The following is a 27,970-nucleotide window of genomic DNA, read 5'->3' as shown; positions in this document are numbered from 1 at the left end:
TAAAATTAATAATAGCAAAGTTGATAGTACTAGGGCAGATGTGCCCACCAGCTTCAGCCTGCCACTCTTGTGGTGCCCCCCCCCCCCCCTCAAGATGCTGTCATCCTAGAGAGCAGTATTTCAGCACTACTTTATAGATTGTGATACTACATCAAATCCTCCCAGGGAACCTCTGTGACCTCAGCTATAAGCATCAGAAGTTATTTGGACTTCCAAGGTCACCCCCATATTCATCAAACATCAGTCCAGGTGCAACATGATGGCACACTGCATAGTTCTGGTAAAACAAAAGCCATACCCAAGTGCACAATTTGGTCTTTGACTTAGAACATCTTTGGTCTTACCCGAGATTCCTCACTCCTCCTAGCTTGTGGAGTGTCTGTGGATCCATTGATGTTCAACATATCTTTCTGCTTGTGTTTCCTCATGATCAAGCTGTCCACAACCCAGAACATAACAGCCTTGGGGAGAAAGGAGTTTCATGAATAGACTGCAGAGACCAAAATATAAAGTCATGCAAGCCAAGCTACTTCTTTCTTCACTTTTTGGATCCTCCAAACCTCCATCTTCCAGCAGCCCAATATCCAAATTAATCCTGTGTTAAGTGTATCTGTTAGGGTGGTTGAGACAAGTTGCTAAGGTCTCTCCCTCACAAATTCTGAGGATTCCCTTTTCACTGGAGACCAAGTGAAAACAAATCACAACAGACCAAGTTTCTTCCAGAATTAATCACTGAGCCAATGGCATCCCATATTCATTCACTTGTTCTGCCTGCATCAGCCACTTTAAGAACCAGAGTTTCAAGCAAGTGCACCATGGGGTGAGGTTGGGAAGAGAGGTTGGAATAGCACAGGCAGGTAAACCCATCCTTGCCAACACTCCATCTATTGTAAGTATAAAAGTTCACCCCTTTTTCAGGGAGATCTCAACGCTAAGATCTTTTTCTCACTTGCCATATCAGAGTAGTAATTGATCTGTTAGTAAAACACTGCATAGAATCCAGAAAACTAGGAAACAGCTTTTGCCAAACTAAGTTTGCAATATGAGTTTGAATATCAGTAGTTTTGGGCAGTCCGAACTAATCTAGACAGATGGCTGATACAGAATAAGTTACTTTATAGTATCTTTAACTTAGAACTGCTGCTCCTCAGCGCCCATCACTACATCCATTGCAAGAGCTTTAGCACTTCTGTTCATGTTCCCATGACTGCTTGCAAATTTAAGTCTCAGTGACATCACAGCTTTAAATGATGCAGATGGACAAAGACCATGTCTGGCAGAAGGTCTACTGCTGACAATACCCAACACCTGTCAAAAGGACCCAAACCTCTTGTTTTAACAGTGCTTTCTACCCATGTTGCACTGCAAAAAAACAAACAAACAAACAAAAAAAAAAAGCACAGCACATTGTCAAACCAGTGCCCTCATACCAAATACATGTCACTTGCAGAGAGATCTGCCATGCACTTCAATGGGACTTATGCACTCCTGGGACAACCAGATCACGACTTTAATGGGAAACTAGCCTGCATTTCTGCTGAAAGCATGCCTTTTTGGCCACTCTGTAGCCTTGGTGAATATAAGCAAGAAATAGCATTGTTTTTTTTCTCTTCAAGGTTGGAGTACAAATAAGATGTTTGAGACATTTGCAGCTTTGTGCTGTCTGTAGGGACTCTTTACTTGGCATATACACAGGATGCAAAGTTGTTTTTTCATTCCTCAGCTACAGTACACTTTAAAAAAAAAAAAAAAGCTTCCTTGATCAAGGACAGCTTTCTTGTGATGGATCACAGTAAGAGGACTTATTTGCCCTGAAAGTCCACTGAATTATCTCGTCTTTCACACCTCTCTTCTCATACACCCTTTCTCCACTTTTATTCTCAATTGAAAGCACAGCAAGTTCCCACTGAAAAGCCATTCCTATAAGAACTTCAACAGGCTTTGGAGCACCTTTGTTCCTTCCACATTGCTGTTTAGACGCAGTTCCCAGCTGATGTGTTTCAACTGTCCTCAAAAAAGTAAACAATCAGCCATACAGCAGCTTGGGCAAGGGACTGGGGGTTAGGAGCAGAGCCCTTGGTAGGCAGCAGATACAGATTTGTGCTTGTAGCAAAGATCTTTGCTTCCACTCCCCTTTACCTTGTCCATCCACTTTGATTACTCAAGGCTGCCAAGCCACGTCCTGTACATTCTTCCCATTGGAAAGGGCCCATTTCCAAACCACCCCATTTTGTACTTGCCATGGCATCACTTACATTTACAATAAAAGGCACAACTAGCATGACCAGGATGAGCTCCAACTGGGGGTTTGGGATGTAACTCAGGAGGATCTGCTGAAGCTGCAGAGAAGAAAAAGCATTTAGAAGCATTACTCAAATAGCTGTTTGCTGCAAACAGGATCCATTCTTAAGCTATGTCCTATCTAGGGCCCTGCATACCTTGCTTTAGCAGAGCTCTTTGAGATGGCTTAGGCTATTTCTTTAGCCCAGCTGCCAAGTGCTTTGTTTTCAGCAATAAAATGAGTGAAGATAGACTTTAACTACCTGCTACAACAGCTGGTAGGACTGTTCTTGGCTTCTTGAGCCTATCTGCAAAATACAGTCAACGTATTTGCACAGCCATGTGCCAGATCAATACTCACAGCCAAGTCAGAGCACTGTAGGCTGCTACATTTGAAAGAGAAGCTCTAACCAGGAACAGATAAATGCTCCCAGACTGCTGCAAGTAACACTGCAATTAGGTCACATCAGCCCTTTTGGGTACAAGGCACCAAGTGCAAATGCACTCAGCACTGGGATGGCCCCTTAATTCCTTAAATAGCTTTTGTACCAGTGAATTACCCACAATGCCTACCTTCCTCCACAAAAACAGCTACAATTCCCAAAAGAATGTATGTTTTTTAATTAAAACAATCCCAACAAACTAATGTCCCCCTAGTTACCATACAAAAGCATAAGGAGAAGGGTGGGGCAGTACTCTATAGGGGTCAATTTGGAACAATCTAACAGTTTCCCTAGTTTAGGCACAAGACCACAAGTGTATTGACTTGACAAGATAATGTGGAAACCCCCTGGCAGAACTGAAGCAGCTCAGCCACCAATCAGCCCAGCCCATTTTATTCTTCTGAGAACAGAAAACTGAAGAAAAATCATACTCCACTAGTTCTTGACAAGCAGGAGAACATTTCACAAGCCAAGCTGTTACGAAAATCATGTTTCCTCAGACTTCAGTAATAGCTAATTATCACAGAGAGCTGTCAACAACTCAAAAGGATTAAAGACCTATGATGATGTGGACCATTAACAGGGCAAAAATGACAAGAAAAATACACAACAGCTGTAGCTAGGAAAATAAAATACAGCTCAGGAGCCTACCTTCGTCCAACCAGGGATCAGCAGGACAAGGCTAATCAGGGTCTTCTCCACAGCCATAATCAGCAGGTAGAGGATACACTGGCCAATCCAAGCAGCAGCTTGTGGAGGGTCACCTGGAAGAAGAGCACAGTTCATAGACACAGGACAAGACAGCCTTGCAGGTAAATGACCTCAGGCTTGACGTGTCCTACAATGCTCACGTTCACCTTATGCGTATGGGGAGAGAGACTGCCCAGGCTCTGCCCGTGCTTATCCAGCAGCCCTCATATACTCAAGAACCACTGAAAGCTGAAAGAAACATTCCCAGTAACTTCAAGGAGATTAGCTAAACAGATGGATCTTGGTTTGGGAAACATTCTCCTCCTCTTGGGGAGAGCCCTGAATGTACAGAGCCTTACGGATGCATCTTTTCCTCCTCCTTCAGCTACCAACAGGCATTGCAGGTATCCAGCCTATGGTACTGAGCTGTTTTGAGCTAAATAAATACAAGGATAAGGGGAAGAAACCCTGTTTGTACAAAGTGGCCAGTACCCCATCTGAAAGCACAGATCACTGTATACCTTCATATAGAGAGTAAGCTTGTGTGTATGGACTCGGTTTAGTGGGCACGGTGGTGATGGGCTGACACTTGGACTAGATAATCTTAGCAGTCTTTTTCAACCTTAGTGATTCTAGAATTCTAAGCTGCTGAGAATCCTGAGCTTTCAAATGGCTCCTTACAAGCAAGCATTGCTTTTGGAATATTAGTAGCTTGGTTTGCCCCTCTTGCCAAGGTACCACAGACTTCATTTCTCTTCACCTTAGCAAACCTAGAGTATTCTATAAAGAAAAGTTTCACCCCATCACCATTTTTTCCTCCCCATTACTTTCTATGGAATAATAAGCTCATAGGAACACTTCACAAAAAACCTGTTCCATATGGACCAGAGTTTCAGACTGATAATCTTTCCTGAATTAAAATCCACTCCCAACCCCCAAAACAAAGCACTGCACAACAGATCCTTTTCTACACCTCCAAGCTACTCCCCTGCCAAATCTTACCTGGCTAATTTCCAAAAGTTTCTGGTCACTGATTTCAACGTAAGACAAAAGCTTTCAGTCCTCAACTAAATTATGCTTTTGCTGATTGAGTGAACAAATGGTTATGTGACACTGTCTGAGGAAGAGACAGTGGCTCCATCCCCCTAGGTTTTACAGAAACCCACTAAAAAAAAAAAAAAAATTAAAAAAAAATCAATGCTAATTAAATATGAATGCTTCCAACGAAGTACTTACCAAGTAATAATAAAAAAGCATATTTGTATTGCTAGCAGTGATAATGGCACTGTATCTATTACATGTGCTTGCTTCAGCCATCTGAAAGTACCCTCCTGGCAAGTTATCACTTTCCCAGGTCATCAGGATACCTTGGGCCTGCAAAACTGAGCTGCTGTATCTGGCTTAGGAAAAAACGCAGCACTTCCTCTTACCATCCAAAGATAAAGATAATCGCTGGCAGACTTTACTTCCAGAGGAATTGGGCCAGAACTTGGAATTGCATCTGTGCAAGATGTTCAAGCTGCTTTTGGATGGCAACAGACAGGGAGCTCTGCCCAGCTTTTCTCTGCACGGTGCTGCTGAGACACAGCAAGGGAAGCCCACACAAGTAGTTTGCAAACATCGATCCAAATCATCATGCATACCTTTGGTCACAGAAACCAGCAGCATGGGCCAGGATTTACTAAGAGCTGCTATCTGACCAAGTCCAGCACTGGGAGAATCTGCTTAGCAGGGAGTGCAAAAACAGGTCTGCATGCATGTTTGTCCTTCCTGTTATTTGTTAGCAATGTAGCAAAATATTTGCAAAGCCACTGCTAAGAACAGAGGCATCCAGCTTGTCTCTCTATGCCAGAGAGCTCCATGTGATCACCTTGCATTCCAGCTTTGTAACTGCCCAAGCCACAACTGAAGAGGGGAGAGAAGGAAGTGGAAGCTGTGGTTTCAAGATGCTGAGAGCCAGACCAGCAGGAACTACATGGAGAAGGAGCTGGGAAGGTTACATGCAAATGCAACCAGCACTGAGGATTTTGGAAAGCACACATCCACACTCCCTGGCAGGCAGCAGCTGGATGGGTGGTCTGTGCAGCATCGTTTGCAGTCTGCAGTTAAAGGCTGGGGTCAAAGAGGTTTTACTGCTCCTGGAGCCTCTCCTAAGTTCTGGTATCTACTCTTCTTCAGCACTGGCTGAGCCTAGTGGGGCTTTTTGCCTGACATCCCCAGACCAACCAATCCTTTCATAAGCCCTTAGGCTACCATCATCTATCAGAGCATACACAGACACAACAGGAAAACAAACATACCCATGGTCTCCTTCCTGCAGCTGAACTCTTTGCCTTTTGCTCCGTGTCATCAGCTGTTGTGGTCAATCCACCATGGGGAAACAGGGGCTGACAGCACAGCTTTGCAAGTCAGCTGTCCCACAGTGGTAGCAGTGACACCTGCAGCACACTTCTCTCCGATGTTTCAGCCCTCCCCAAAAGCATCAGCAAGCTGGAGATACCTCCAAAATGCCTGTTCCCTCGCATCCTTTTGGCAATAGGTCACTACCATTCATTATCACAAGCAGCTATAGATCTTACTTCTGCATACTGTGCACCTAACAGCCCTAACCCTCCATCATTCAGATAAGCTTTGGCTAACATGGCTGAGATGCACACAGTAAGAGAAACAATCTGCTGCCTAAACCAGCATGGGGCAGATTCACCATCTTCAATGCTTTCCTCACCTAAATCATTCCTCCCTCACTCTCAGTCTTAAAGAAACCCTTCTTTTTCCTTACTACCCACCAGACCTCACCTTGTCAGAGGTGCCTCCACCTCTGCGTCAAATATCCAGCTTCTCACTCTGATCCTTCCTACATCACCTAAAGCAGCAGCTGCACATCTCTTCTGCAGTAAGAGTTTCTAATAGCCCAGATTAAACAACTGAAGGATTTGCAAAGAGACCTGCAGACCTATGGCCATCTGCTCTATCACCTTCAGCAGCCTCAAGCTGCTACTGTCTCGGAACCTTGTTCTCCTCTTAAGACTCCAAGCTTTGTTTTCAGAACATGGGATGTTTCTGTACAGGAACGCATCCCAAACCACAGAATTCCATGCCTTTACTGCCATTACCTAGCAGAAAGATCACAGGGTGTCTGCGCAGTTATTCTCCAGCATCCAGGTATCCCAGTGACACAAGGGTGCTTATTTAGATGCTGGCTTCCTACAGCCAGCATTGGGTTAGATGGCGGGGATGGGGAAAGTCAGGCCAGGAGTACCCTTAGATGCCACTTAATGTCTTCAGTGAGCCAAGCACTGCCCAGAAATCCCTCAGTCCATGGATGTGAGAGATTCTCCTGATATGGTGGTGATGGGTTGATAGCTGGACTAGATGATCTTAGATTCATTATGGTTGGAAAGACCACTATGATTTCGTATCAGGTGTTTCCACTAGCAAATTTGGGTGAGTGCCTCCAAAGCTGTTTCTGCCATACAGGATAGCCAATCAACAAAACCTAGTTTGCTCCCTGGAAGCAGAAACCAATTCAATGCCCTCCCTTTGCTGCAAGCAAAACTTCCTTTTCTATGCAAGGAACAGAACAGGCACAGAAGATCTCTGCAGATGTGCTACAGAAAGCCACATCATGCTCCCTTTGAGTGGCTCCCTGCACCAAGGACAAATCTTTGCCCTGCAAGTCCTAATGAAAGGATGCACGCTTTGCATTTCGACCATTCTCCTCCAGCACCCTATCCCACCATCAGCATCACCCCTTTAAAACAGACCTAGGATCCCCAGAGCCTGCAGCAACCTCACAGACACAGCTCATGTTCTGCTTGTGCATGGGAGCCCAACTGCTTACAGAGCAAAAGCAGCACTCCTTGAGGTATTTGACTTGTTACCACACAACAGGATTAGTTTTAATCCAAGCTGTCTAATGTACCAAGCTGTCAAGGTCCACGTGTTAGTGCCAGACAGCTTTATTTGTAGTCTTCCAGGGACTGTACATGTACTGAGCAGGTGGGAAAATATTTAACCATAGCCAGGGCAGAGAGTTCAGGGAGGCTGAGGAAAAGTGAGTGTTTGAAAATACTGAAAGTTGTATTGGGTAGATGGTGGGGATGGGAAAAGTCGATAGGAACTCAGTGAAGAGTATTTAAATTGTACCTCCAAGAAAAAAGTATCTGTGTAATTCTTGATGCTATGTACAGAAAGCAAGAAATATTGGTAAAGCATCTGAATTGCATGCTAAAGACGAAACAGTCCCCTAGGTTAGAGCTATTTTCAGCAGTATTTCCTCAAGCATTAGCAGCCAGCTCCCTTGGCTGCTTCGGTTCATGGGAATATTTACTATGGAAATTTTGTAGGCCATCGCAGCAGGGCCAAAAGCAGCCTACACAGGTCCTCAGTTAAACTCAGCAGCTGGCACAAAGCACATTCTGCTGTGAGTTTGACCAGTGGAGTTCAACAGACCATTAAACAGACTTCAGAGGGCTCCAAGCAAAGCGCCTTTCCATTTCTGGGCAGCAAATGAACACAAGGCATCAAACAGAACAGTCAGCGACCACAGCCATGCTCCTATATAAGCCTGCCTCCCTGAATAACTTTTCAAGCCAAGATATCCACTTCTTCTCACTATTTCAGGATGCTGCTCTTCAGCATTTGACTCACTCACTGCAAAAATGCCTTAATATGAGTTGACAGAGTTTGTTTCCTTAAAGTATTATTTTAGAAGTACTTCAATATTTGAGTTGGTACACACACAGTGCAGGGATGCTGCAGCCATCAAGAGGTTTCCCCCCAGCAAGCTTCTTATAGCCACAAGAACTGGGAAGAGGCTGAAGGACTTGAAGTTTGGAGGCTGAAGTTTATCAACAACCATTTTTCAAAACCTACTTGAACCAGCATGAAGAGTGAACTTTGCTGGTCTTCATTCTCAGGAGCCAAGCACCTCCAGAAGAGCCAGCAGCCTTTCCAAATTTACCTTTCTATGCTTAAAGACAATCCAAAGAACTTCTGGACAAAGATGGAGGAACATAAAGGTATAGGAACTTTTGACACTCCACTAGCTAAAAACAGGTCACTCCTGGCCTCAGCAGCCTCTGGCTAAGACGCAAGAGACTGATCTCAGAATGGGTGTCTCCCACTTTTTTTTTGGAAATATGAGAATAACCTATTTTAAACAGTCAGTTCTGGACAGCTGGTTGCCTGAGAGAACAGTGTAGGTTCTGTCTGCATCATGGATTTGGTGTTTATGTGGTATTCTGCCCACCTTCCTCTGCAGAACAGCAAGAGAAACTTTTGCTCTTCAGGATAACTGAAGAAAACAATGCAAGTCTGGTACATCAATTAGTCCAGAAACTGAATCTGAAGCTTGTATTAAACTGTGGAGAGTTAGCCAGCATCTTCCAAATCACTCTGGAGGTTACTTAACAGCAGAGATGAGGATAGAGTTCTTAGCTCTGCAGCAAGATTTCATTTGACATGCCATTTGACTACCATTTGACTTTTCCATCACAGTGGTTCTGGCCAAGAATGGTGCTGGGTGGATGAGATTTAATCACCAGTTCAAAAACTAAATTCAAACAGCAGCAGAAACATTTTTGTTAACAAAACCAAGATTTCCTTGGAGGAGCAAGTTGTTTCCCTCCTCAAAGGTTGGCTTAGTCTACAGAAACTTCAGCTCAAGACGTTCATTACTGCTCTGCAAGGCTAAAGCTGTCAATATGCATTAACATTTTCTTGCTTCCATTCAGCTGCAGACGTGGCATGTGTAGCAGTGCTCTGGGATGACTGCAGTTGGGCTTCGAGTACTCACTGCTCATAAAGTGACAATGCACCAATGCCTGAACCAGGAATATTTATTCCTCTGCTGCCTCATTTGAATGACTTTAGAACACCGCAGCCTTTAAAACTACTCTCAGGTTTAGCCACAAGTCACCTCACAAACCCAACCACCCTCTCCACCTTGTGCTGAAACCTATTCAGGTAGGTGTAGCACTCCCTCTCTTATGCACCAAAGAAGTCTCAGCTAAAACTCAGAATTCAGTGTTGTCTCCACACTAATTCCACTTTGGTCTAAGTTTCACCAGCTTCAAAGAATACAGAGGAACGTCACTACCCTTAGAATAGACTTAATAACATAAAGACTTAAAGTTATTCGTGTGAATGTGTGCTTCCTAAATAAAAAGACTAACACAGAATAGCCTAATGGGTTAACTCCTGCCTTCTCTGCAGAGAAGCGGAGAAGCACTGCTCTCCTCCTCCTGAAGAGAAGTGCTACCCTCTAGTGGGACTTTTGGAGAAAGGCTTTTCTTGAAACGAACCAAAGCAGAGGCTGACAAGCTTATATGCACTTTTAAGAGGTTTTTTTTAAATGAAAAAATTACATTTTAAAACGTAATTTGGGGAAAACATGTCATTTGATAACCCAGTTTTGTTGGTCTGTCGATGCCTACCACAGCTCGAGACAACTGAAAGAACTGCACATTTCAAGAAGAGGCTGGAGGAAGTCAATAACAAAACCCCCACAATGGAGCCCTACAGAAAACCACTGTGACATCCAAACCCATAATTTGTCACATCGTCATCGTGGGATTATATACTTCAGGACATGTTCAACCTTTTATCACCAATCTTTTGTGCCCAAGCATGACTAACACAACAGCAGTTACCACAATGTAGCGATGCCCCCAAAATATAACACAATTAACATTCAGGGGAGGTTCAGGTGTTGGATAACAGGAAAAATTTCTTCTCGGGAAGAGTGGTGAGGCATTAGAACAGGTTGCCTGGGGATGTGGTGGAATCACCACCCCTGGGGGTGTTCAGGAGAAGGGTAGATGTGGCACTAAGGGCCTGGCAGGGATGGGTTGATGATTGGACTAGATGATCTTAGTGTTTCTTTCCCCCCTGCAGCCTTAATGATTCAGTAGTGCTGATTATTGACAGATAACAGAAGTAGAAGTTCATGTGTAATAGAATAGAAGTCCGTGTTTTTCCCCTTAGCCAGCCATTTTCTTCTTTCACAGAAGAGAAAACACAAGTCACCTTTGTGCAGAGCTGTAGATACGTACCATATTCTCCAAAGACAAGATATGTGTACTTCTGACGCTGCACAGCCCAGGAGACCACCTTCACACCAAGCCAAATCAGCAGCATCCCCAGCGTGGCATCGAGGATGAAATTAATAAGGTAGCTAGGAACAGAGGAAAAGGTCTCTTTGTGAGGCTTCCAAATGCAAATTCAAGTTGTATGTGTTCAAGTCTATATGACACAAGCTTCACTATGTATCTTCAAAATATGGAAATCAAAAACTATGATTTTCAAATCCTTACTTAGTGGTCCAAGCTTTCCTTCCTTGCCAACATTACTGAATTTACCAATAGCCTTACCAGCTTAAGAGCCTGATCGGCAGTGGAAGGAGGCTCCACCATCTTCCTGGCACCACTCATTTATTCACACAGCATTAAATACTACTTGAGTTACTGTAGCTTAGGGTTTACTCCCTAAAAAAGAGAGGGTTCCATTTACAACACCTTTTGTTCTTAAATTAAAACCAAAGTTTCATAGAAGCATAACTACACAGGTACAGTGGCCTTAAATTACACCAGTGGAGACTCAAGTTGGATATTAGGAAAAGTTTACTCTCAGAAAGAGTGATGAGGTATTGGCACAGGCTGCCCAGGGAGGCAGTGGAGTTCACCATCCCTAGAGGTGTTCAACAGAAGAGTAGATATGGTACTGAGAGATATGGTTTAGTATGTATGGAGGTAACAAGTTGGCAATTGGATTAAATGATCTCAGTGGTCTTTCCAATGTTAATGATTCTAAACATTTTCAGAATTCTATACCAGAAAACTGAAACTTGTTGGACAACATAAGTGCTCCACAGGAAAGGCTAAAACTCACTTCCGTAGAGCAGGTGTAAAATGCTATATGAGCAGGGAAGCAAAGCAAGAGGCAGAAGAATTTAGGAGAGGTAACAATCCCTGGCTCAAAAGCCTGGGGTCCTGGAAAGCCTCCGGTTTGGGGTTTCTGCTGCAGGTCCAGCAGCAAAATCCATCCCCATCAGGAGATTCTGGCCTGATGAACTTGCTTTGCAGCTTTGGAGGTTTAAGCCTCACTGGAAAGTGTGCAAGAGACAGAAGATCTGCAGGAGCCTTCTTGGGATTGCAAAGTTCAATCTCTAACCCAGGGCTCAGTATTTTAATGAGCCTCACAGAAAAATCTCTCATATGTTTTTGGCCAATTTTGCGCTATTAGAATCTTGTTCTGCAGCAATAGGTCAGACACTTCTACAGTGTGAAAACACCACCAAGCACAGGAACAAATGCTTCCTTTCCCTAGCTTGATATCACTGAACAAAGATATTGGGGAAAAAAAAAAAAAAACAAAAAAACAATCTGCTTTTGATGTCTACTTAAAGAAAAGGCATTAAGATTTCCCAAACTAGCTTCTTAGAGTTCCCAGAGCACTCCCAATAAAACAGGGGACTCTAGCAGTTTATACTGGGCAGGATGCACAGCGTAGGAGCAGCAGAACCCAAGGGCAGGATATCAGAGCTCTGCCCAGTTCAGTATTCAAGGCAGGCAGACCAGGAAAATGGCAAGCACGTTAGGAGAAACTGAAGGGCATAGCATAAGCATAAACGGGGTTGTGTTCAAACAACATAAGTTTAAAAGCAATCATGAATCATTTTAGAGGTTACATTTAATCCCAGCCAAACTTGTGGCTGTTTAAAGAAACACACTGAAGTGCAGCATTCTAACATAAACAAAGGAGATAGGCCAGGAAGTTTTGAGCAGCATTTTGGAGTTCAAAGGGGATACACAAAAATCAACTTTACCTAGTTCTGAAATGAATTATAACTGCAAATTGTCTGGTCTGGAGTAAAGATACATTTCTGTTAAATTCCAAGCCTAATTTACATAGCCCCAAAATAGGACAACATGAATGCATGTGGTAGGTAAAACTGAAGTTCCAAGAAAAACATCCTTTTTCTTGGAGCTTTTTTATCCAGGCTGGATAAAGGCCTTCAACCACGCTGAGCAAAGCATACTTCTCTAGTATCCATCCAGTACTTTAAATAGCCAGCCATATATGGTGGAAACGAAACATCTTCCGGTTGGTTTCCTCCCTCTTTTTCAAGATGTGGGATGTGAATGGAAGTGCCTTTGGTACTTACAGAGAGCAAGGGTCCTCCTCAGTGAGATCAGACAGAAAAATATTGGCAAAGTGGATGAAGAGGGCACCAATTGCTTGCTTGGAGGTATCATAAAACCTGGAAAGAAAAAAGCAAGATCTGTTTCCTAGAGCATCAGCAGAGGTCAGCCAAGCAAAGGCTGGGCATAGGCCCGTTTTCCTTTAAGAAGCATTTCTGATACCCAAGAAGGGAAGTCCATTAATTTCCAAATTACTTTAAGGGAAGAACCAAAGCCAGGGGACAGAGGCTTTTCTTTGCTAACACTGGCAAGCCAGCCTGGCCGTACATATGATTCTTCAACCTATCAGATGTAATTATCTGTTTAATTGAATTTAAGACCAAAACTTGATCTGGTCTGAAAGACAGCCCATGTGCAGCTGTGTTAGCAGATCTGAGAGGACCATAATCTCTTGGATCAACCACTTTCTTAGAGGAGCTAGGGAGGGAATTTATTTCTAGGGAGTACCAGCTGCTTTAGGAAATTTGTCTTGGGAAGTAGAAGCAGAGCATTTTATTTAAAGACTAAACACCAATAGAATAGTCACAGAGCCATGAAGATTGTTGGTAGAAGAAATACTGGAGGTACAAGGGCTTTTTAACATCCAAATTTAAAATCTTACCATATCCTCCAGGGACGCCTCTCTTCTTTTGGTTCTTTAAATCGTTTTACTGCAAAGAAAATTAAAGATTATGTTAACCATCAGAGCTGAACAGATGTGTATTTCCATTCCCTGTCAAGTGGCCAGAGGGAAGCTGGGGAGGTTTCATCACTATCTGCCAGCCCTGATAATTCTTCCAGGCAAATCAGAATCATGGTAGTGATATTCAAACCATGTACCCCAGTAGTCCATCAAGCTTTTGGATTCCAGAGGCACAATAAAGCCATCACCTCTTTGCAGCTCACAGGATCAGAAGTCAGTAAGCACCCCTACCATAAAGGTGCCAGGACCAAACTGCAAACAGATGAGGCTCCAAGCTCATGCCAACAAACTGGAGACACTATTAGAACACTGATTTATTACACATGCTTTGGATGTTCACTGGCTGTGTCTGGGATGTGGTTTCAGTACCACCAACCACGAGATATTAAGAGATATATGAATACTTTAAATGAAGTCCCTCTGCATATAGATTAGTTCAGTCTCTGCAGCCACTCCAGTCCTCCATTCCAGGACCCTCCAGAGCTCTTTATCACAGTTACTACTTGCAGATAATTACTACTTGCAGATAACACTAAGTTTGTTTTTCATTTTTAAACTCTGTTCTGCTCACAGTGTTCTGAGCATTGCAGAAGCATCTCCAAGGGTCCCAGGTTGCTTGTTCCACAGATTTATGTTCTCCCTGGATTCAGGTGGCTTTTATGTGCCCAAATAGAAGCTGCTAATAGCCCTCCTAGTGCTATAGTGCACACAGAAGTTGTTTTTACTGCTTTGCTGTCAATCCAACCAGGAATTTGTTTTACAGAGCTCCACCTACCTGGCCAAGTCTTCTTCCCTTAAACCTAAGATATCAGTGCCCTGCAACAAGGAGACCTGGGAGAGATTTTCCTCACTATATTTTTTCCCCAACCTAATTAATAAAAGGGCATTCAGTAGCATCATTTTGCTTTGTGAGATAGCTGCTAGCATCTACATCCAAGTCTAGAGGCTCTGCAATTACAGCTGCTGCCTCAAAATCCCATGTAAATGGGGAACTGATCTTTCACAATCAGTTCCTGGAACACAACCAGCTTGAACAGGATTTAGAGTTAAAACTACTGATCTGTGACTTCTTTTTTCGGAGGCAAAAAGAAACTAATTCAATGCTACTCCTGACGCTCCATCCTAGGACATGAGCACAGCAGCTGCTTGATGGTGCCATCTAGGGGAACCTAGAGCCTGAAAGCTACAGAACACACAAGTATGAGTCAGTGTATAGCCTCCCCAGACAAGCTATCTCAAGGGTATGCATTAGAAGCATGAGTCCCTACGCCCTTCATCACCACCCAGATTTGCCCAGTACTGAGCAGGTCATTGTGATGAGTGCTCTAAAAGGCTGCTGACGCCCAAACAGACCACCAGCTATCTACTTTATCATCACCAAGTCTTTGCTCCTGGAGCTCTGTAGCTTACTCTGTCACTTCAAGAGTTAACCAAACACCAGAACAAACACATATTTGGTATCCAGCTCTAGATTACACTCCTCCACAGACCCATTAACTGAAAGATCAACCAACAGAGCAACAAGCTCAGTAAAGACTGGGAAGAAAAAATTAATACACTAGCTGGAAGCAGCTACTCCCAAATAAACTGCTCTTTTCTGTCTTGCATCTATACAGTAATTAAATGATGCACTGGGTGAGTCTCACTGTACTTGAGTACTCAGCCTGCCAACTGGAGCCCAACCATCTGCCCCAAGAAACTGTTCTGGGCTGCTTTCCCAGGGAAATTCCTGCCTGATCCAGCCAGAAAAGATCTAGGAATTCCCCTGCCTGGATGCTCAATTAAGTGGAACTTTGTACCTTTTACTGGCACAATGACAAGGTGACACATAGAAAAAAAAAAAAAAAAAAAAAAAAAAAAGTCCTTCAACTCTAGGACTTCAGGCACATCCAAGCAAGCACTTACATCTCACTTTCCACAATAAATAAATAAAAAATAAATCCATGGACTAACAAAGCTGAGAGGCCAGAATTCTTTAAGCTGAAACTAACAAACTTGAAGCAAAGAGTACAAAAACTTCCCTATGGCATAGAATGGCTCCACAGTCCACCAAGCTGACCACCAGCCGAATCACAAGAGCATCAGGGATGATTTTTACTGTTGTCCTAATGAGAAGTGACATACATGTATCCACAGCCACACAGGCTAGAAATAGTAATTCAATGTGATAAGATGACAAGAGGTAAGAAGTTAATGGCGTGGTGCCTTGTTGAACATGGCTTGTCATGCCTCATTAGATTTAAGAGAGTTATCTGGGTCTGTGCAATTATCAGAGACAGTAAAACTGTTGTATTAAAGATAAAAGCTAGCATTATAGAGAAATAATTAACTGCTTAATAGGGCATTAACTGTACAGAGCTGCATCAGGCTGTCTCTGAATTAAGCCAGAAAGCCAGCCAAGATCACCAGAGCTTGAACAGGCAGCAGAGTAGTTCAGTGGCCATGACCCAGAGGTTAAGGGTGAGTTCAAATCCACATCAAAATGGCTCCAGGTCTCTGAAATGTCAAGAAACTGATAAAACTCCTCTCCTCCATGTCTCCCTGCAGGGGATTTGAGCCAGGGCATGCACAGATCCCTGGGCGGATACTCAAGCTCAGCTGGCTTGGGAAACAGCTCAAGTCTCTTCTTGCTCTTCTCAAAGGAAATCTCTATTCACTGAGGCCACTCAGCTTTCCATCAGCTGTAGGCATGGATCTGCAACCACGGCTCTGGCAAATCTTGATAGCGGACTGATCTACTACAGGACAAGCTGTGCTTGCAAATGCATGGTAGTGCAAAGAGAAATTGTGATCTGAATTTTAGCACCTGTAACCTATTAAGATTGTTTAGTGCAAGAGGCCAGGCTGGACCAGGATATTCTGAATATTCTGAAGTTGCTCAAGTACAGACTTCCCTGTTCACTGTAGAGGAGCTGGACTAGGTGGTCTGCCTTTTAATGTCCCTTCCAACTCAAATGATTTTATGTCTCTAGGTGCACAAGACAGAAGGGAGAAAATCCCCAACCATCTGAAGACAGTACTAAATAAAGAACTCCACATGCTCACAGCTAAAGATCCGTGTAATAGAGCTAAATGGAGGAAGATGAAGATTGCTTGTGCAGGCTCTTCCTGTGTGACTTGCCCCTTAACTGATAGGTATTTCAACCACATTCCTAGTGATGCCTTCTAAGTTTCAATTGAATGGTAAAGTGAGAGGATGTCAGCTGTGAAATTGCTCACTGGAGAAACATTTCCTTCAGAGAGGCTTCAAAGACAATCCTCTAGAGCAGGAAGCCTCACACCTAACTCTGAAGATGCTCCAAGGAACTCAGCCACACTGTGGTAGAGTTCAATCCATACGGGCTAAAACATTCCAGGAAAAGGTAAGGCAGGTTGGAAAAGAACAAACACATCTATCCCATTAAAGAGATCAAGCCGATAATCTCAGGTGACAGCCTGAATTGGTGTCCTTACAAATTAACACTCATTCCTACTTGGCTCCAGATACAGCAGACAAAAAGCCCTGAAGTTCAGCAGAAGGGAAGGAACATGAACAGCAACTTGAGAGAAATGCCTTTTGCTTATGGCCAAGAAAGGGCAAGGCAGGAAACGAATGCTCCCAAACCCTTCCTCTTCAGTCAAGACAATGAAAATCACAGACACTTTATATTTGTTGAGGATCTCCAAACTAGAATGAATTTGGCCATCTGAGTAGAAACCCATGTAAAAAAAAAAAAAAATAAAAATATATATATATATATATCCACTTGGCAGAAGAGTACTTATAGATCTGCAAGGAGTCAGAAAATGACAAGGTATGACCTCAATGAGATCCACCCCTCCCCCCCCCCCTTTTAATTTTTTCCCAACTTTTGTTTTGCAGAGTAACAGAAAGTGTATGTTTGTGGTGTTTTCCAGATGCAGTGCGATGGAAACAGCTGTCTGCCCTAGGTATGTATAGCTCCTTGGAGTTATGGAACTCCAGCTGTACTACTGCCCTACAGCCTACTTCTGTAGTAATTAATTTCCAAATTATAATTAATACTTGCATAACTCCAGATTCTCTTCCATTGTTCCTCACATCTTGCCCATGCAGTGGAGCAATTCCTTATGCAGCATCTTCTCAGCATCCCCACTGATGATGCACTGCGTTCAGAAATCAGTGCACATGTACATTTGCCTGTTATTCCTCATGGAAATAAACCCCTGATTTAGGCAGAATTAGCTAGAATAACAGCAAAACAGATCAGCAAAACAGACTCCTAAGTAAAATTTCTGTAAAACCAGGGGGGAAGCTTATTTCCCCAGTAGAAATGCCCTACTATGAAACCAGGAAGATTATTTTTGTGACAGCATCACACCACCTGATTTCTGGCCTTACTGAATAGGATTCAGAGCTACTGTCCTATGGAGGAAATGCTCTTCCTCTGCCATCCTCCACTTTATTTATAGTGAGTAGGGTCTCCAGTAACACATTTCAACCTATTTTGCAGGACACACCCTTTCTCAGGCTTTTTCTAAGCCCCAGACAGGAAGAAGGCAACATGCAGAGACCAAAGCTGTGGAGGCTGCACTATTTTTAGTGTGAGCTCACAGCAACTCAGACTGGAGACACAATGGGAGGAAGCAGCAGTCACTGCTCACAGGCAGCAGCCAGAACACTGCCAGCAAGATAGAAAAGCTCAGAACACCACCACCTCAACACAGAGCAGTGCTCAGCAGCACATCTATCATTAGTTTGAGGAGGAGGACACTACAAACCTGTATTCTTGCACTTGCATGATACACGTTTGGAGCTTCCTTCCCAAACACTGTTGTATCAAGACTTCAAAAATGTACATCTTTAACAAAACAGGCTAAATACTCTATACACAACAAAGGGCAAATATGCTCTGGATTATCTCCAAGTCTGCAAGACCTGAGGCAGCAAGGAAATACAAAATGGTACCAGCTCCTACTGAATGTATCTGGATATTGCCAGGCTGCTTTACAGCATCTTCTAGAGGAGAAAAGCTTCTCTTGGCACAGAGTGCTCCAAATTGCAGGAGAAATGTGTATCAGTAGCAGGTTCAGGCACTCAAAGCAGCAGACTTCTGCAAAACCTCCAAATCCTGCACAATGCCACATACCAGAGCTTTTAGATCTATGCAAATAAGCCTTACAGAAAGGAATAATTCTGCTGTTTCCAAAGCAAAATTACTTGAGTACCTTTCCTCTCCAGGATCTTTTGGCCATTTATTCCCACTCCTCATCCAAATCCAGTTACCCACAAGCCCACTGCAAGACAAGCTTTGAAACTCTCAAAGCAACAGTATCAGCCCATCACTCACCTTGCTCAGCCTAAAGCATCCTACTAGCAGGAAACGTGAATTGCCCAGGTAAAGGTCATGCAGTATTCAGTTTCAAGCTCCACCTCATGCAATTAGTGTAGTACCCATGTCTTATTTCTACACAAATTTTTATGTCTGCCATTAGAGCATGGGTGTCCGACCTTCCGGCTTGCTTGCACCACAGTGAGTGAAGAGGAATTGCCTCAGGTCACATATAAGTATAGTTACTGTATATAAGTAACAAAGCTTCTACTTTTATATTGTCATTAAAACAAAGCCTGACACATACATAAGCCTTCAAGTGCCAAGTGATCATAAACCACTTTGTGATGAAACCATTAGTCATAAGCACTTATTGAGAATAGGCTCCATTTGACCAGGAGGTCTTGGAGACCTGGACTGGGCTCTAAGTGAAAGGTTGTTCTAACTCCATCTGGGAAAGGCAACAGAGGCTCTACACACAATGCATCTCCAGATTCCAGGTCAGTGCCTTGGAATATAAAACATTCCCGTGTTTGAAGCATAGATCTTAAGGCCAATACATGATGTAATTAAGAGAACATCTAACAAATGAAGTTACGCAATTGAGGTTTTTTTTTCCAAACATGAAGTTTGTCAGTTCTCTCACAAATGCCAAATAATAAACCAACTGGAAATTTAACAGACTCCTCCCTAAAGGCTTATTTTCTCCACCCTTTGAAATGACAAAATTCCCCTGTAAAATTCCCTGTAAACCTACTTGCACAAGAGTTAAGAATCACCTATAATATCAATCATCCACCAGATGCAGCAGAACTCATCCAACAATGCATAAGGTGCTTCACAGCCCATAGGTTACACATAACTTCTGGCAGCTCAAGCTTTGCCTGGTTGTTTCTCAGCCTAACCAACCCATTTGTTCCTCCAGCAAGCAGGAACGTCCTCAGCTTTTATTCCTCCCAGTCATCATTTAGCATACAGTTTTCTCCACTTGGTTTAGCAGCTCAGAAGGTGACATCCAAGAGGAGGTCAACGTAATCAACAACTCAAATTCAAAAGCTCCATAGAAAGCTGTGCTTTGCTTAATGAAGCACATTAAATGCCACATGGTCCTTCCAGCTTACAAAGCACAACGCATGTTTTCAAGCTCAGTCAGTTTTCACATGTATTGAAGCGGAAGGAAAGAAGTCATAGGAGTCCTGCCATATGTAGCTTCTTGCTTAACTTGCAAACCTACATGCAGATCCAGACTACCAGAGTCACAGCCCTGTGCTTCACACCTCTTCCAGGCTGTAAATCTTTGTGGTTTTATTTTTCCCCACAAGAGAGTGTGGTAAAGTCCCTATTTCAGTATAATGAATCAAATCAAACACAGCCATGTTCCCATGTTAAAGGAAGCAAAGTCAGCATAGCCCATCCCAGGCATGGCAGTGTAGTACTCTCATGGTTTATTAAAATCAACAGAATGCAAGTCTGCACAGATCCAGCAATCTATCATTTAGTTCTCTTTCCTGATGTACACGCACACTTCAACCCACTTTTTTTCCTAGAAATACTCAGCATAAAAGCTGGAACACCACATGGGAAGCATGTAAGATAGTTCTGAAGCACAGAAACAGTGCAGCAACAAATTTGAGTTGCAATAGGGCAGAACCCTTCTGAGTTAAGTTCTATTCCTTCCATCTACCCCTCACTATAAGGAAATCCAAGCCCTTCCACATAGAGGATTGTGAGCCACTTGCATAGGCTGCCCAGAGAAGCTGTGGATGTCCCATGCCTGGAAGTGACCATAGACAGATTGGATGACGCCCTGGGCAGCCCAATCTGGTGGGTGACAACCCTGCCCAAGGCAGGGGGTTGGAACGAGATGATCTTTGGGATCCCATCCAACCCAAGCCATTCTATGATTTTACCAGTATTTCCCTCCACAGCTGAGAGCTACTGTTTGTTTTTATGGTCGAGCTGCTATTCCACAGTCCTACCTCAGCACCAACCACTTGAGCCAAACCACAAAACACTGCCATAGCACAAATGCTCCTAAGCCTCATTCAAGAGCTCAGAAGGCTGCTTAAAAAGCTTTAGGAGGAGAGGTAAACAGAAGATAAATGTTCTTAAATGACTCCCCAGATCTGTTTCACTTGTCCCCTGTTAATCTAAAAGGAAAAACATGACTAAGATTCAAGACTCTGTCTTCTCTTTCTAAGGGATTTGGTGTCCACGTGACAAGTTTCAGCAACCCTCACATCACATGCAGCAACTGCAAAATTCACTCAAAAGCTACGCACTGACAACTACTTCAGATGGGATTGCTGAATTATCCACATCACGGCTTCCCCAAGGACAAGTTCTTGCCCAGGAAGCTAGATTGCCAACCACAGCTGTAAGGAAAAAAGAGGCAGCAGAACCAAGTGTTCACAACTTAATTCTCTTAGCAAGAGTCCTTCTGGAAGGAGCAGGCAGCTGGGAAGGATTACATCTGATTCTCATTTGATTACTAAATTAGAGCAAGCCCTGCACAACACTGCAGAGGAGCTTGACTACAGCCTTAAAGACAGGATAGAATAGTTTAGAGTATTTGTAAGCTCCAACAAATACTTTCCTCAGTGCTGGAATAGTGGTGATCCTAACCATAGAATGGCTTGGGTTGGAAGTGAGCTTAAAGACCATCCAGTTTCAACGCCCTGCCCTGCATAGGGTCACCAACCACCAGATCAGACTGCCCAGGATCCCATCCAACCTGGCCTTGAGCCCTCTGAAGGATGAGCACACACAGCTTCTCTGAGTAACCCATGCTGGTGCCTGACCACTTTCCAAATAACGAATTTCTTCCTAACATCTAGCCTGAGTTTCTCCTCTTTCCATTTAAAGCCATTCCCTGTTGTCTTGTCACTACCAGGCCATATAAAAAGTTGCTCCCCCTCCTGCTCATAAGCTCCCTTCAAGCACTGCAAGGACACAGCAATGTTTCCCTAGAGCTTTCTCTTCTCCAAGCTAAACCACATTAAGCTGGGCATCATCTACCTGTGGATCCTGCTTACGCCACGTGGAGGACCCATTTAAAACACAGAGTGGAGCAGTGGGGAGCAATCACTCCCTTCATCCTATAATGAAGCACTATTTCTTCCTCGTGAACCTTTGATCTAAAGGGCTTTCTAATACCCTTTGCAAGAGGTGAAATTGGCCTCAAAGAACACAGTGGGTTGTTCTACTAAAACTTCACACTCCGTGTCACAGATCCACATCGAATCACTAAGGCCATCTATTCCAATCACCCACCCATCCCCACCATGCCCACTAAACCATGTCCCTCAGTGTCACAGTTCCATGTTTCCTGCACACCTCCAGGGATGGTGACTCCACCACCTCCCTGGGCAGCCTGTTTGAGTGCATTACCACTTTCCCTGAGATTAGCATATTCTTTTTCAGGCTTCCTGTAGCCCCAAGTAAAAGAAACACGAAGTCACAAACTCTTCTTATAACAACATAAAAATATCCATCCTGCTGTAGACCGTACTCTTGCAAGCACATTCCATGGCTAAGCACCTGCAAAGCCTTATCCATCACAACATCAGCATTAGTTTGATCTCCCCTACATACACTGTTTGCAAACCACCACTATCCAGGTACTGCAGCCTTTTCTTCCCAAGGAGGCTTCCAGCTGAATAGGCCACTCCCAAAAGAAGCCTTAAAGCATGTTATACCCTAACAAAGTCTTTGGTAAACCAATTACAGCTACAGTGGGCTAAAGAGGCTGCACACAGCCAGCCCTAACAGAAAACCTGAGAGTATGCAAAGGAGCTGTAGATAAAGAACACCTGATGGGAATTAGGGGCAGCCAGGGGATGATCTACCATCAGGAGCCTAGGGCTGGAAACCTATTCACATCTAGGGGCTCATCTTCAGCCACTGAGCAGATTCACAAGGAAACCACTCAAGAAGAGCTTTTGGATTTTTCCCTAATTAACCAAGAGGATGCTCAGCTGCTCTTCATATCCTTGGACATGAGCATCCTCATTCTCCAGCTGAGGTCCCTGGGTTCGTTCAGCCTAGAACAGGAAGCTGAAGGGAGGCCTCACTGTTGCCCACAGCTCCTCACGGGGAGCGGAGGGGCAGCACTGAGCTCTGCTCTCTGTGACAGCAACAGGGCCTGAGGGAACAGCATGGAGCTGTGTCAGGGAAGGGGCAGGGGGAGTTAGGGAGAGCTTTGCATCAGAGGGCAGTCGGCATGGAACAGGCTGCCCAGGGCAGTGGGCACGGCACTGAGCTGCCTGTGCGGTCCTGTGTGAAACCAGGAGTTGGACTTGATGGGTCCCTTCCAACTCAGGAAGTTCTGCAAGACTGTATTAGCTCTTGCATCAGGGGGAGAACAACATTCTTAGCTACTGCTGGCAAATAATTGAGCCCATGCTTTCATTTGTGGGAGTATTTTGATAATTAATACCCTTTATTTCACAAGATATCTCCTGTGGTTTATGGGTCAATTAACACATAGCCTCCCCCACTACAGGAACACAAAGAAAAAAAAACAACAGAAACAACAAAGTAGGCTGCTCTTACTGTTAATGTTCAGTGAAATACAGGCCGTGAAGTGTTGCAATGTCATTACTCCCACTGGAAAAAGCTATCAGCTGCCACAGGAAGAACTTGTTGCAGCTTTCAAAGCTGACTGGCATTAAACACTGGAGTCCAGGCAGCACAGAGATTCAAGACATGTGGCTCCTCAACTCAACTGGAAGCTTTAATTACTGCAGGCTTTTGAAAAAAGGAGAACAGATTGAGGCTTCTGTTAGATCACTTAACCCCAAGGAGAAGCACCCACGGTGCTCCAAGCACAGCACAGCTGGGGCACAGCAGCAATGATTTTTTCAAGTCTTGCAGCATCAGTGCCCTCACCTCTTCTCACTGCTTTCTCTTATTACCATCCCTCCCCAGCAAACAGCACTCAACCCAAAAAACTTCACGTTTTAAGGGAAAGTTAAGCAAAACAACATCACAGTGCAATTAGAGGAGCTATTATTCTAACCAAGCAGCACCGTACCTGATGCCCACCCTATTTTTTGTCACATTCTTCCTGCCTACACCGTTGGCTTCCACCCTTCATTAAAATTTTCTAAGCCACTGAGCTCGCACATCAGAGCCGCGACTCCGCGGTGCCTCATTACCATCAGATAAAGGCTCGGAACAACAGTTTTACGAGAGAGCATCTGGCGCCCTAACTGCCGGCTGCGAGCTGCTGCCGTCCCTTCTCCTACAGGTCTGGAGGAAAAAAAAAAAATCATTAAAAGCGACGCGAAGCTCCAAGCAGTGCCGGCAAACGGGCTGCGAGACCCTACTAGAAGGGTTATCTGGCAGAATAGTTTGGGTTGTTAAGGAATATCCGCTTCCAACCCCCCAGCTGCAGCCTAACGGTAAGCCGCCGAACCCCCGTGCAGCTCGGCCTCGAGCACCTCCAGGAATGGAGCATCCACAACTTCTCCGGGCTGCCCGTACCGGTGCCTCGCCACTCTCTAAGCAAAGAGCTTCCCCCGAAACCTCGCCCTAATAACAGCCCGGAGGTACGGAGGTACTCACACATCAGCGTGCAGAAGGCGCACAGTGCCAGCAATGCCTGCAGCAGCACTCCGAAGCGGCCCAGCAGCGCTCCGCTGCCGCAGCCTTGAGTCGGACGGGACGCGGCCATGACCGGGCGGAGCGCAGCGCAGCGAGGAACGGAACGCGACCGCCCCGCTGCCTACAAAGCGGCTCCGCGCCCCCGCCCCTCTGCCGGCGGCCACACCCGGGGGTGGGATGGGCAGGGACACGGGTGAGCGTGGGAATGGGAGTGGTGATGGGGATAAGGATGGAGATGGGCATAGGGATCGGTACCGGAATAGTACTGAGTGTGAATGTGGGTGTGGAATGGATTTAGGGTTGGGAATGGGAAGGGCTCGAGGGATGTCCAGTAGGGGTGGGGGTAGAGGGGACTTGGTGGTGGTTGGGGTGCCGGGATAGAAAATTTATGCTTGTGTCTTGGCAGAATCTAGAGTGTTGGGATGGGGAAGATGGGTAGATGTCCCAGTGGAAGTTGAGGTATCAGATATGGGGGGTTCCACTAGGGCTTGGGGTGCCAGGATGGGGAATATAGATTGTGGTCCTCGGGGGGCTTAGGGTGCTGGGATGGAGAGGGTAATTGGGCATCCCAGTGAGAATTGTAGTGCTGGGTTGTGGCAGTCCTGGCAGGGTTTAAGGTGCTGGCATGGGGAGTTTGGACTTGGGTCCCGTTGAGGTCTGAAGTGCCAGGTTGAGGGGTTCTTGGTGGGATTTGAGAAACTAAGATGGGGTGAGTTGTTTGGGGAATGCTGTCAGGGATCAGGGTGCCAGGCTGGAGGAGGTCCTGGTAGGGTTTGGGGTGCCAGGATAGGGAATGGTACAGGTATCCCTTTGGGGATTGAGGTTGGAGGGTCCCGGTGAAGTTTGTGGTGCAGTGATGAGGAGTTTGGGCTGCGGTCCCAGTGGGGTTTGGGGTGCTGAGCTGGGGATTCTGTTGAGGATGGGGAGTGCCAAACTGGAGACATCCCAGGAGAGCTTAGTGTGCTGAGATGGGGAGAGTGAATGAGGGTCCTGATGGGTTTGGAGGTACAGGGATGGAAAGGACATAGAGCATTCTTGAGGCTTTTTGGGTGCCAAGTCAGGGAGGAAGGTGGGGGTCCCACGAGGAATCAGGGGGGATTCTACCTGTGACAGAATGATCTGATACACTGCAGGGTCTACCGATGGGGTCAGTATCTTAAACTGCCTCAAACTTGCTACTCTGCCTAATACCATTCCCCTCCCCCTCCACAGCCTCCTCCACAGAGGGCAGGTTTCATTTTCTATTTCTTTTCAGTGCACTTATCTTCTGAGAGAACTGAGGTCACGCGGCTGAGTTTTCCTCCTTGACTTCAAGACACAGGAACTTGCATTCAGCTACAAAACCAGGCGGACTGCAAATCTCATCATATCATATGACTCCAAGCAATAGCCTTAAAGTCAATGGTAAACATTACAAGGCACTAAAGAAAATCATGGGAACTGTTCCTCATCTGAGTCCACACATCCCCTGGTACCAACGTGATGAAATAGCCCCTGCCAGAAATAGTCCCTCCTTTTTTCAAGGGGGGACCAAATTGTGGACTGGCAGATGCTCAAGTCACCAGCTTTAATCACGATTTAATCATGAGTTCAGTCAGCAAGCTGGAAGCTAGTTCTTGCTAAGTCATTTTCAGCTGATTTCATGTGTGCAACATAGTTTCATAAAAAGGTTAATTCCTCTAGGTTGGTGAATCTGTTTGTGTCTTGCAATCAGTTGCCTTTATATTAAATTCTAAATGAAATATTACAGCTGATATTATTACATAAGCCAGATGAACACCTTGCTAGCATCTATAAAGCAACGTGTATCTTAACACAGATTTACTTTGGCTCTAACATTTTACTTTTTCTTACATTTCCTCAGCAGTTTTTGAAGAACCATTTCCAAGAACTGGTTGCTGGATGACCATTTTTCACCTGGGAATTGCCTCAGGCTCTTTTTGCCCAAGTATTACACACTCAAGACATTTGAACTAGATGGATATTTCTTAACATTTCATTTTCTATGGATATCCTGCAAATTATTCATCAAAGACAGTATTTGGGATGCATCAGCAGACTGTGTGTACGTGTACAAAGGAAGGTTTTCCCAAGGCTCCATCTCGCCAGTTGTGCATTCTGCACTCCTGCCAGCCAGCAGTGATGGTTTCTCCCTGCTGCTCCACTCAGCAATGGAAAGTTATCTGAAGCCTTATTTTCAAATGCTGAAACTTTTACAAGAGAGCCCAGTATGTGTGAAAACACACAGGCTATAAAAGGGATGAAGAGAAAAATCCTGATTTCACCCCTTCCTGCCCCTCATTGCAGAGAGAGGCAGCAATCCCTTAGTGGTTATTTGTACTCGACACTTTACTGTGAAAGCACAGCCTTGGTTTACCAAAAGCATGATTTGCACTTCAAAATACTTGGATTTTTAAAACCTGTGCAAATAGCCCCTAAGGCTTGGCTGTGTTGGTGGTAGAGTCTGTGGGCTCTGGCTCCTAAATTCTGTTACATTATTATAGCAACTAAGATGTCCCACAGCTGTCTCCATACCTTTTGCCCCCCAAGGATTTCTATCTCTCTGTAGAGGTAAAGAGGTGTAGGATCCCGTTTGAATCTGGAGAGGGAAAGGTAGAGGGAGAGCGATTGGGAGAGGGAGGGGGAAAGGATCACTTGTTTTTCCCAAAGCCTTGGTTGAATAAAAGCCTGGAGAGGTCTGTCTTTGTGACCTTACAGAAATATGGATGATGGTTGTATACTTGCAATCAAAAAAGCCAAGACACTCCAGTAGTTTCAGGTAGTAAGGGATGCAAAAAGCAATCCTGGCAATTTTGTGCATGTGAAAGGAAGGATGGAGTAAATCTCTGAATTCTCAGAGGGAAAAAAATCAAATACTGGAAACCACAGAAAATACTTACTATATTTTTTTTCTCTTTAAAGAAGGATTAGCCAGGCCGCACTGGCAAGTAAAATTGGTTTATAAAGAGCAGAGCAGAGACAGAACAGGACAAGAATGTGTCAGAAGATGAGATTGAGGTAAATCTGAGGTGTGTCAGAGCCTGAAGAAACCTGTGCAGGAAGAGCTATGAAGTGAGGCCAGGGCAGCTGACCTAAACCCATACTGTAGGGTGTTAAACTTGGCAGTAAAAATGAGGAAAGAGGAAGAGGGGGGGGCTGTCGTAATAAAAATGTTCATTCTGCTAAACAATTGTTACTTGCATTGAAACTTTGTTCTCCAAGACATAGCTGCCCATCAGAGTGAAAACACCACAGCAAGGAAGAACATTTCCTTGCTCAATGAAAACCAACCTTGACAAAGGAAGTGACGATTGGAATATCAAAGAAATGCTGGTGCAGGCTGCCCAGAGAAGTTTCCCCTGGAGGTGTTCAAAGCCAGGTTGGATGGGGCCCTGGGCAGCCTGCCCTGGCGTGTAATCTAGTGGTTGGCAACTCTACTCATGGCAGGGGGGTTGGAACTAGATGATCTTTGAGGTCCCTTCCAACCCAAACTATTCTATGACTCTGCCAGGGCATCTTCCATGCCATTTCCATGCTACACGAGCATAACACGTGGACTGAACACAACTACACTCACAGCACTGATGAGCAGCATCAACAAAAGGAGAACTTAGCAGCATGGATCAGTTAAGTGTTATGGACTGCCAGATTTAAAGATGCATAAAATAAGTGCATAGTGTTGAACTAAATTAAGGTCTTTATTATTACTGTTATTATTTTCTGTTTCTCAGTGATCCTGCTCTATTTTACCCTATGCTTACTGAGAACCCATTC

The 27,970-nt window shown here is 44.5% G+C and overlaps 1 protein-coding gene and 1 long non-coding RNA gene across 4 annotated transcripts in view; one reads left to right on the top strand and one right to left on the bottom strand.

Moving 5' to 3' along the window:
• Positions 1 to 24,272, bottom strand: part of LOC122158777 (store-operated calcium entry regulator STIMATE-like) — a 31,448-nt gene extending 7,176 nt beyond the window's left edge. For 2 of the 3 annotated variants that reach the window (XM_042815768.1, XM_042815771.1), the window contains exons 1-7: positions 24,158 to 24,272; positions 13,218 to 13,266; positions 12,580 to 12,675; positions 10,469 to 10,590; positions 3,375 to 3,487; positions 2,256 to 2,339; positions 345 to 461 (exon numbers count right to left, since the gene is read on the bottom strand). In XM_042815768.1, the coding sequence (XP_042671702.1) occupies positions 345 to 461; positions 2,256 to 2,339; positions 3,375 to 3,487; positions 10,469 to 10,590; positions 12,580 to 12,675; positions 13,218 to 13,266; positions 24,158 to 24,266 (690 nt within the window). In that variant the 5' untranslated portion in view covers positions 24,267 to 24,272. Of the gene's footprint in view, positions 1 to 344; positions 462 to 2,255; positions 2,340 to 3,374; positions 3,488 to 10,468; positions 10,591 to 12,579; positions 12,676 to 13,217; positions 13,267 to 23,143; positions 23,225 to 24,157 lie in introns of those variants that run through there. The other variant, XM_042815770.1, reaches the window with a different exon arrangement.
• A 540-nt stretch (positions 24,273 to 24,812) lies between these two features.
• Positions 24,813 to 27,333, top strand: LOC122158975. Its single transcript, XR_006168368.1, has 3 exons — positions 24,813 to 25,343; positions 25,452 to 25,600; positions 26,061 to 27,333. It is a non-coding gene; the product is annotated as an uncharacterized LOC122158975 (long non-coding RNA).
• Positions 27,334 to 27,970: the final 637 nt, after the last annotated feature.

This window comes from Centrocercus urophasianus, unplaced genomic scaffold, assembly GCF_019232065.1.
Source record: "Centrocercus urophasianus isolate 14NV4802_14NV808 unplaced genomic scaffold, USGS_Curo_1.0 seq_15, whole genome shotgun sequence".
Lineage (NCBI taxonomy): Eukaryota > Metazoa > Chordata > Aves > Galliformes > Phasianidae > Centrocercus > Centrocercus urophasianus.
The sequence above is the reverse complement of the archived record's forward strand: the minus strand, read 5'-3'. Positions and strand labels throughout refer to the sequence as shown.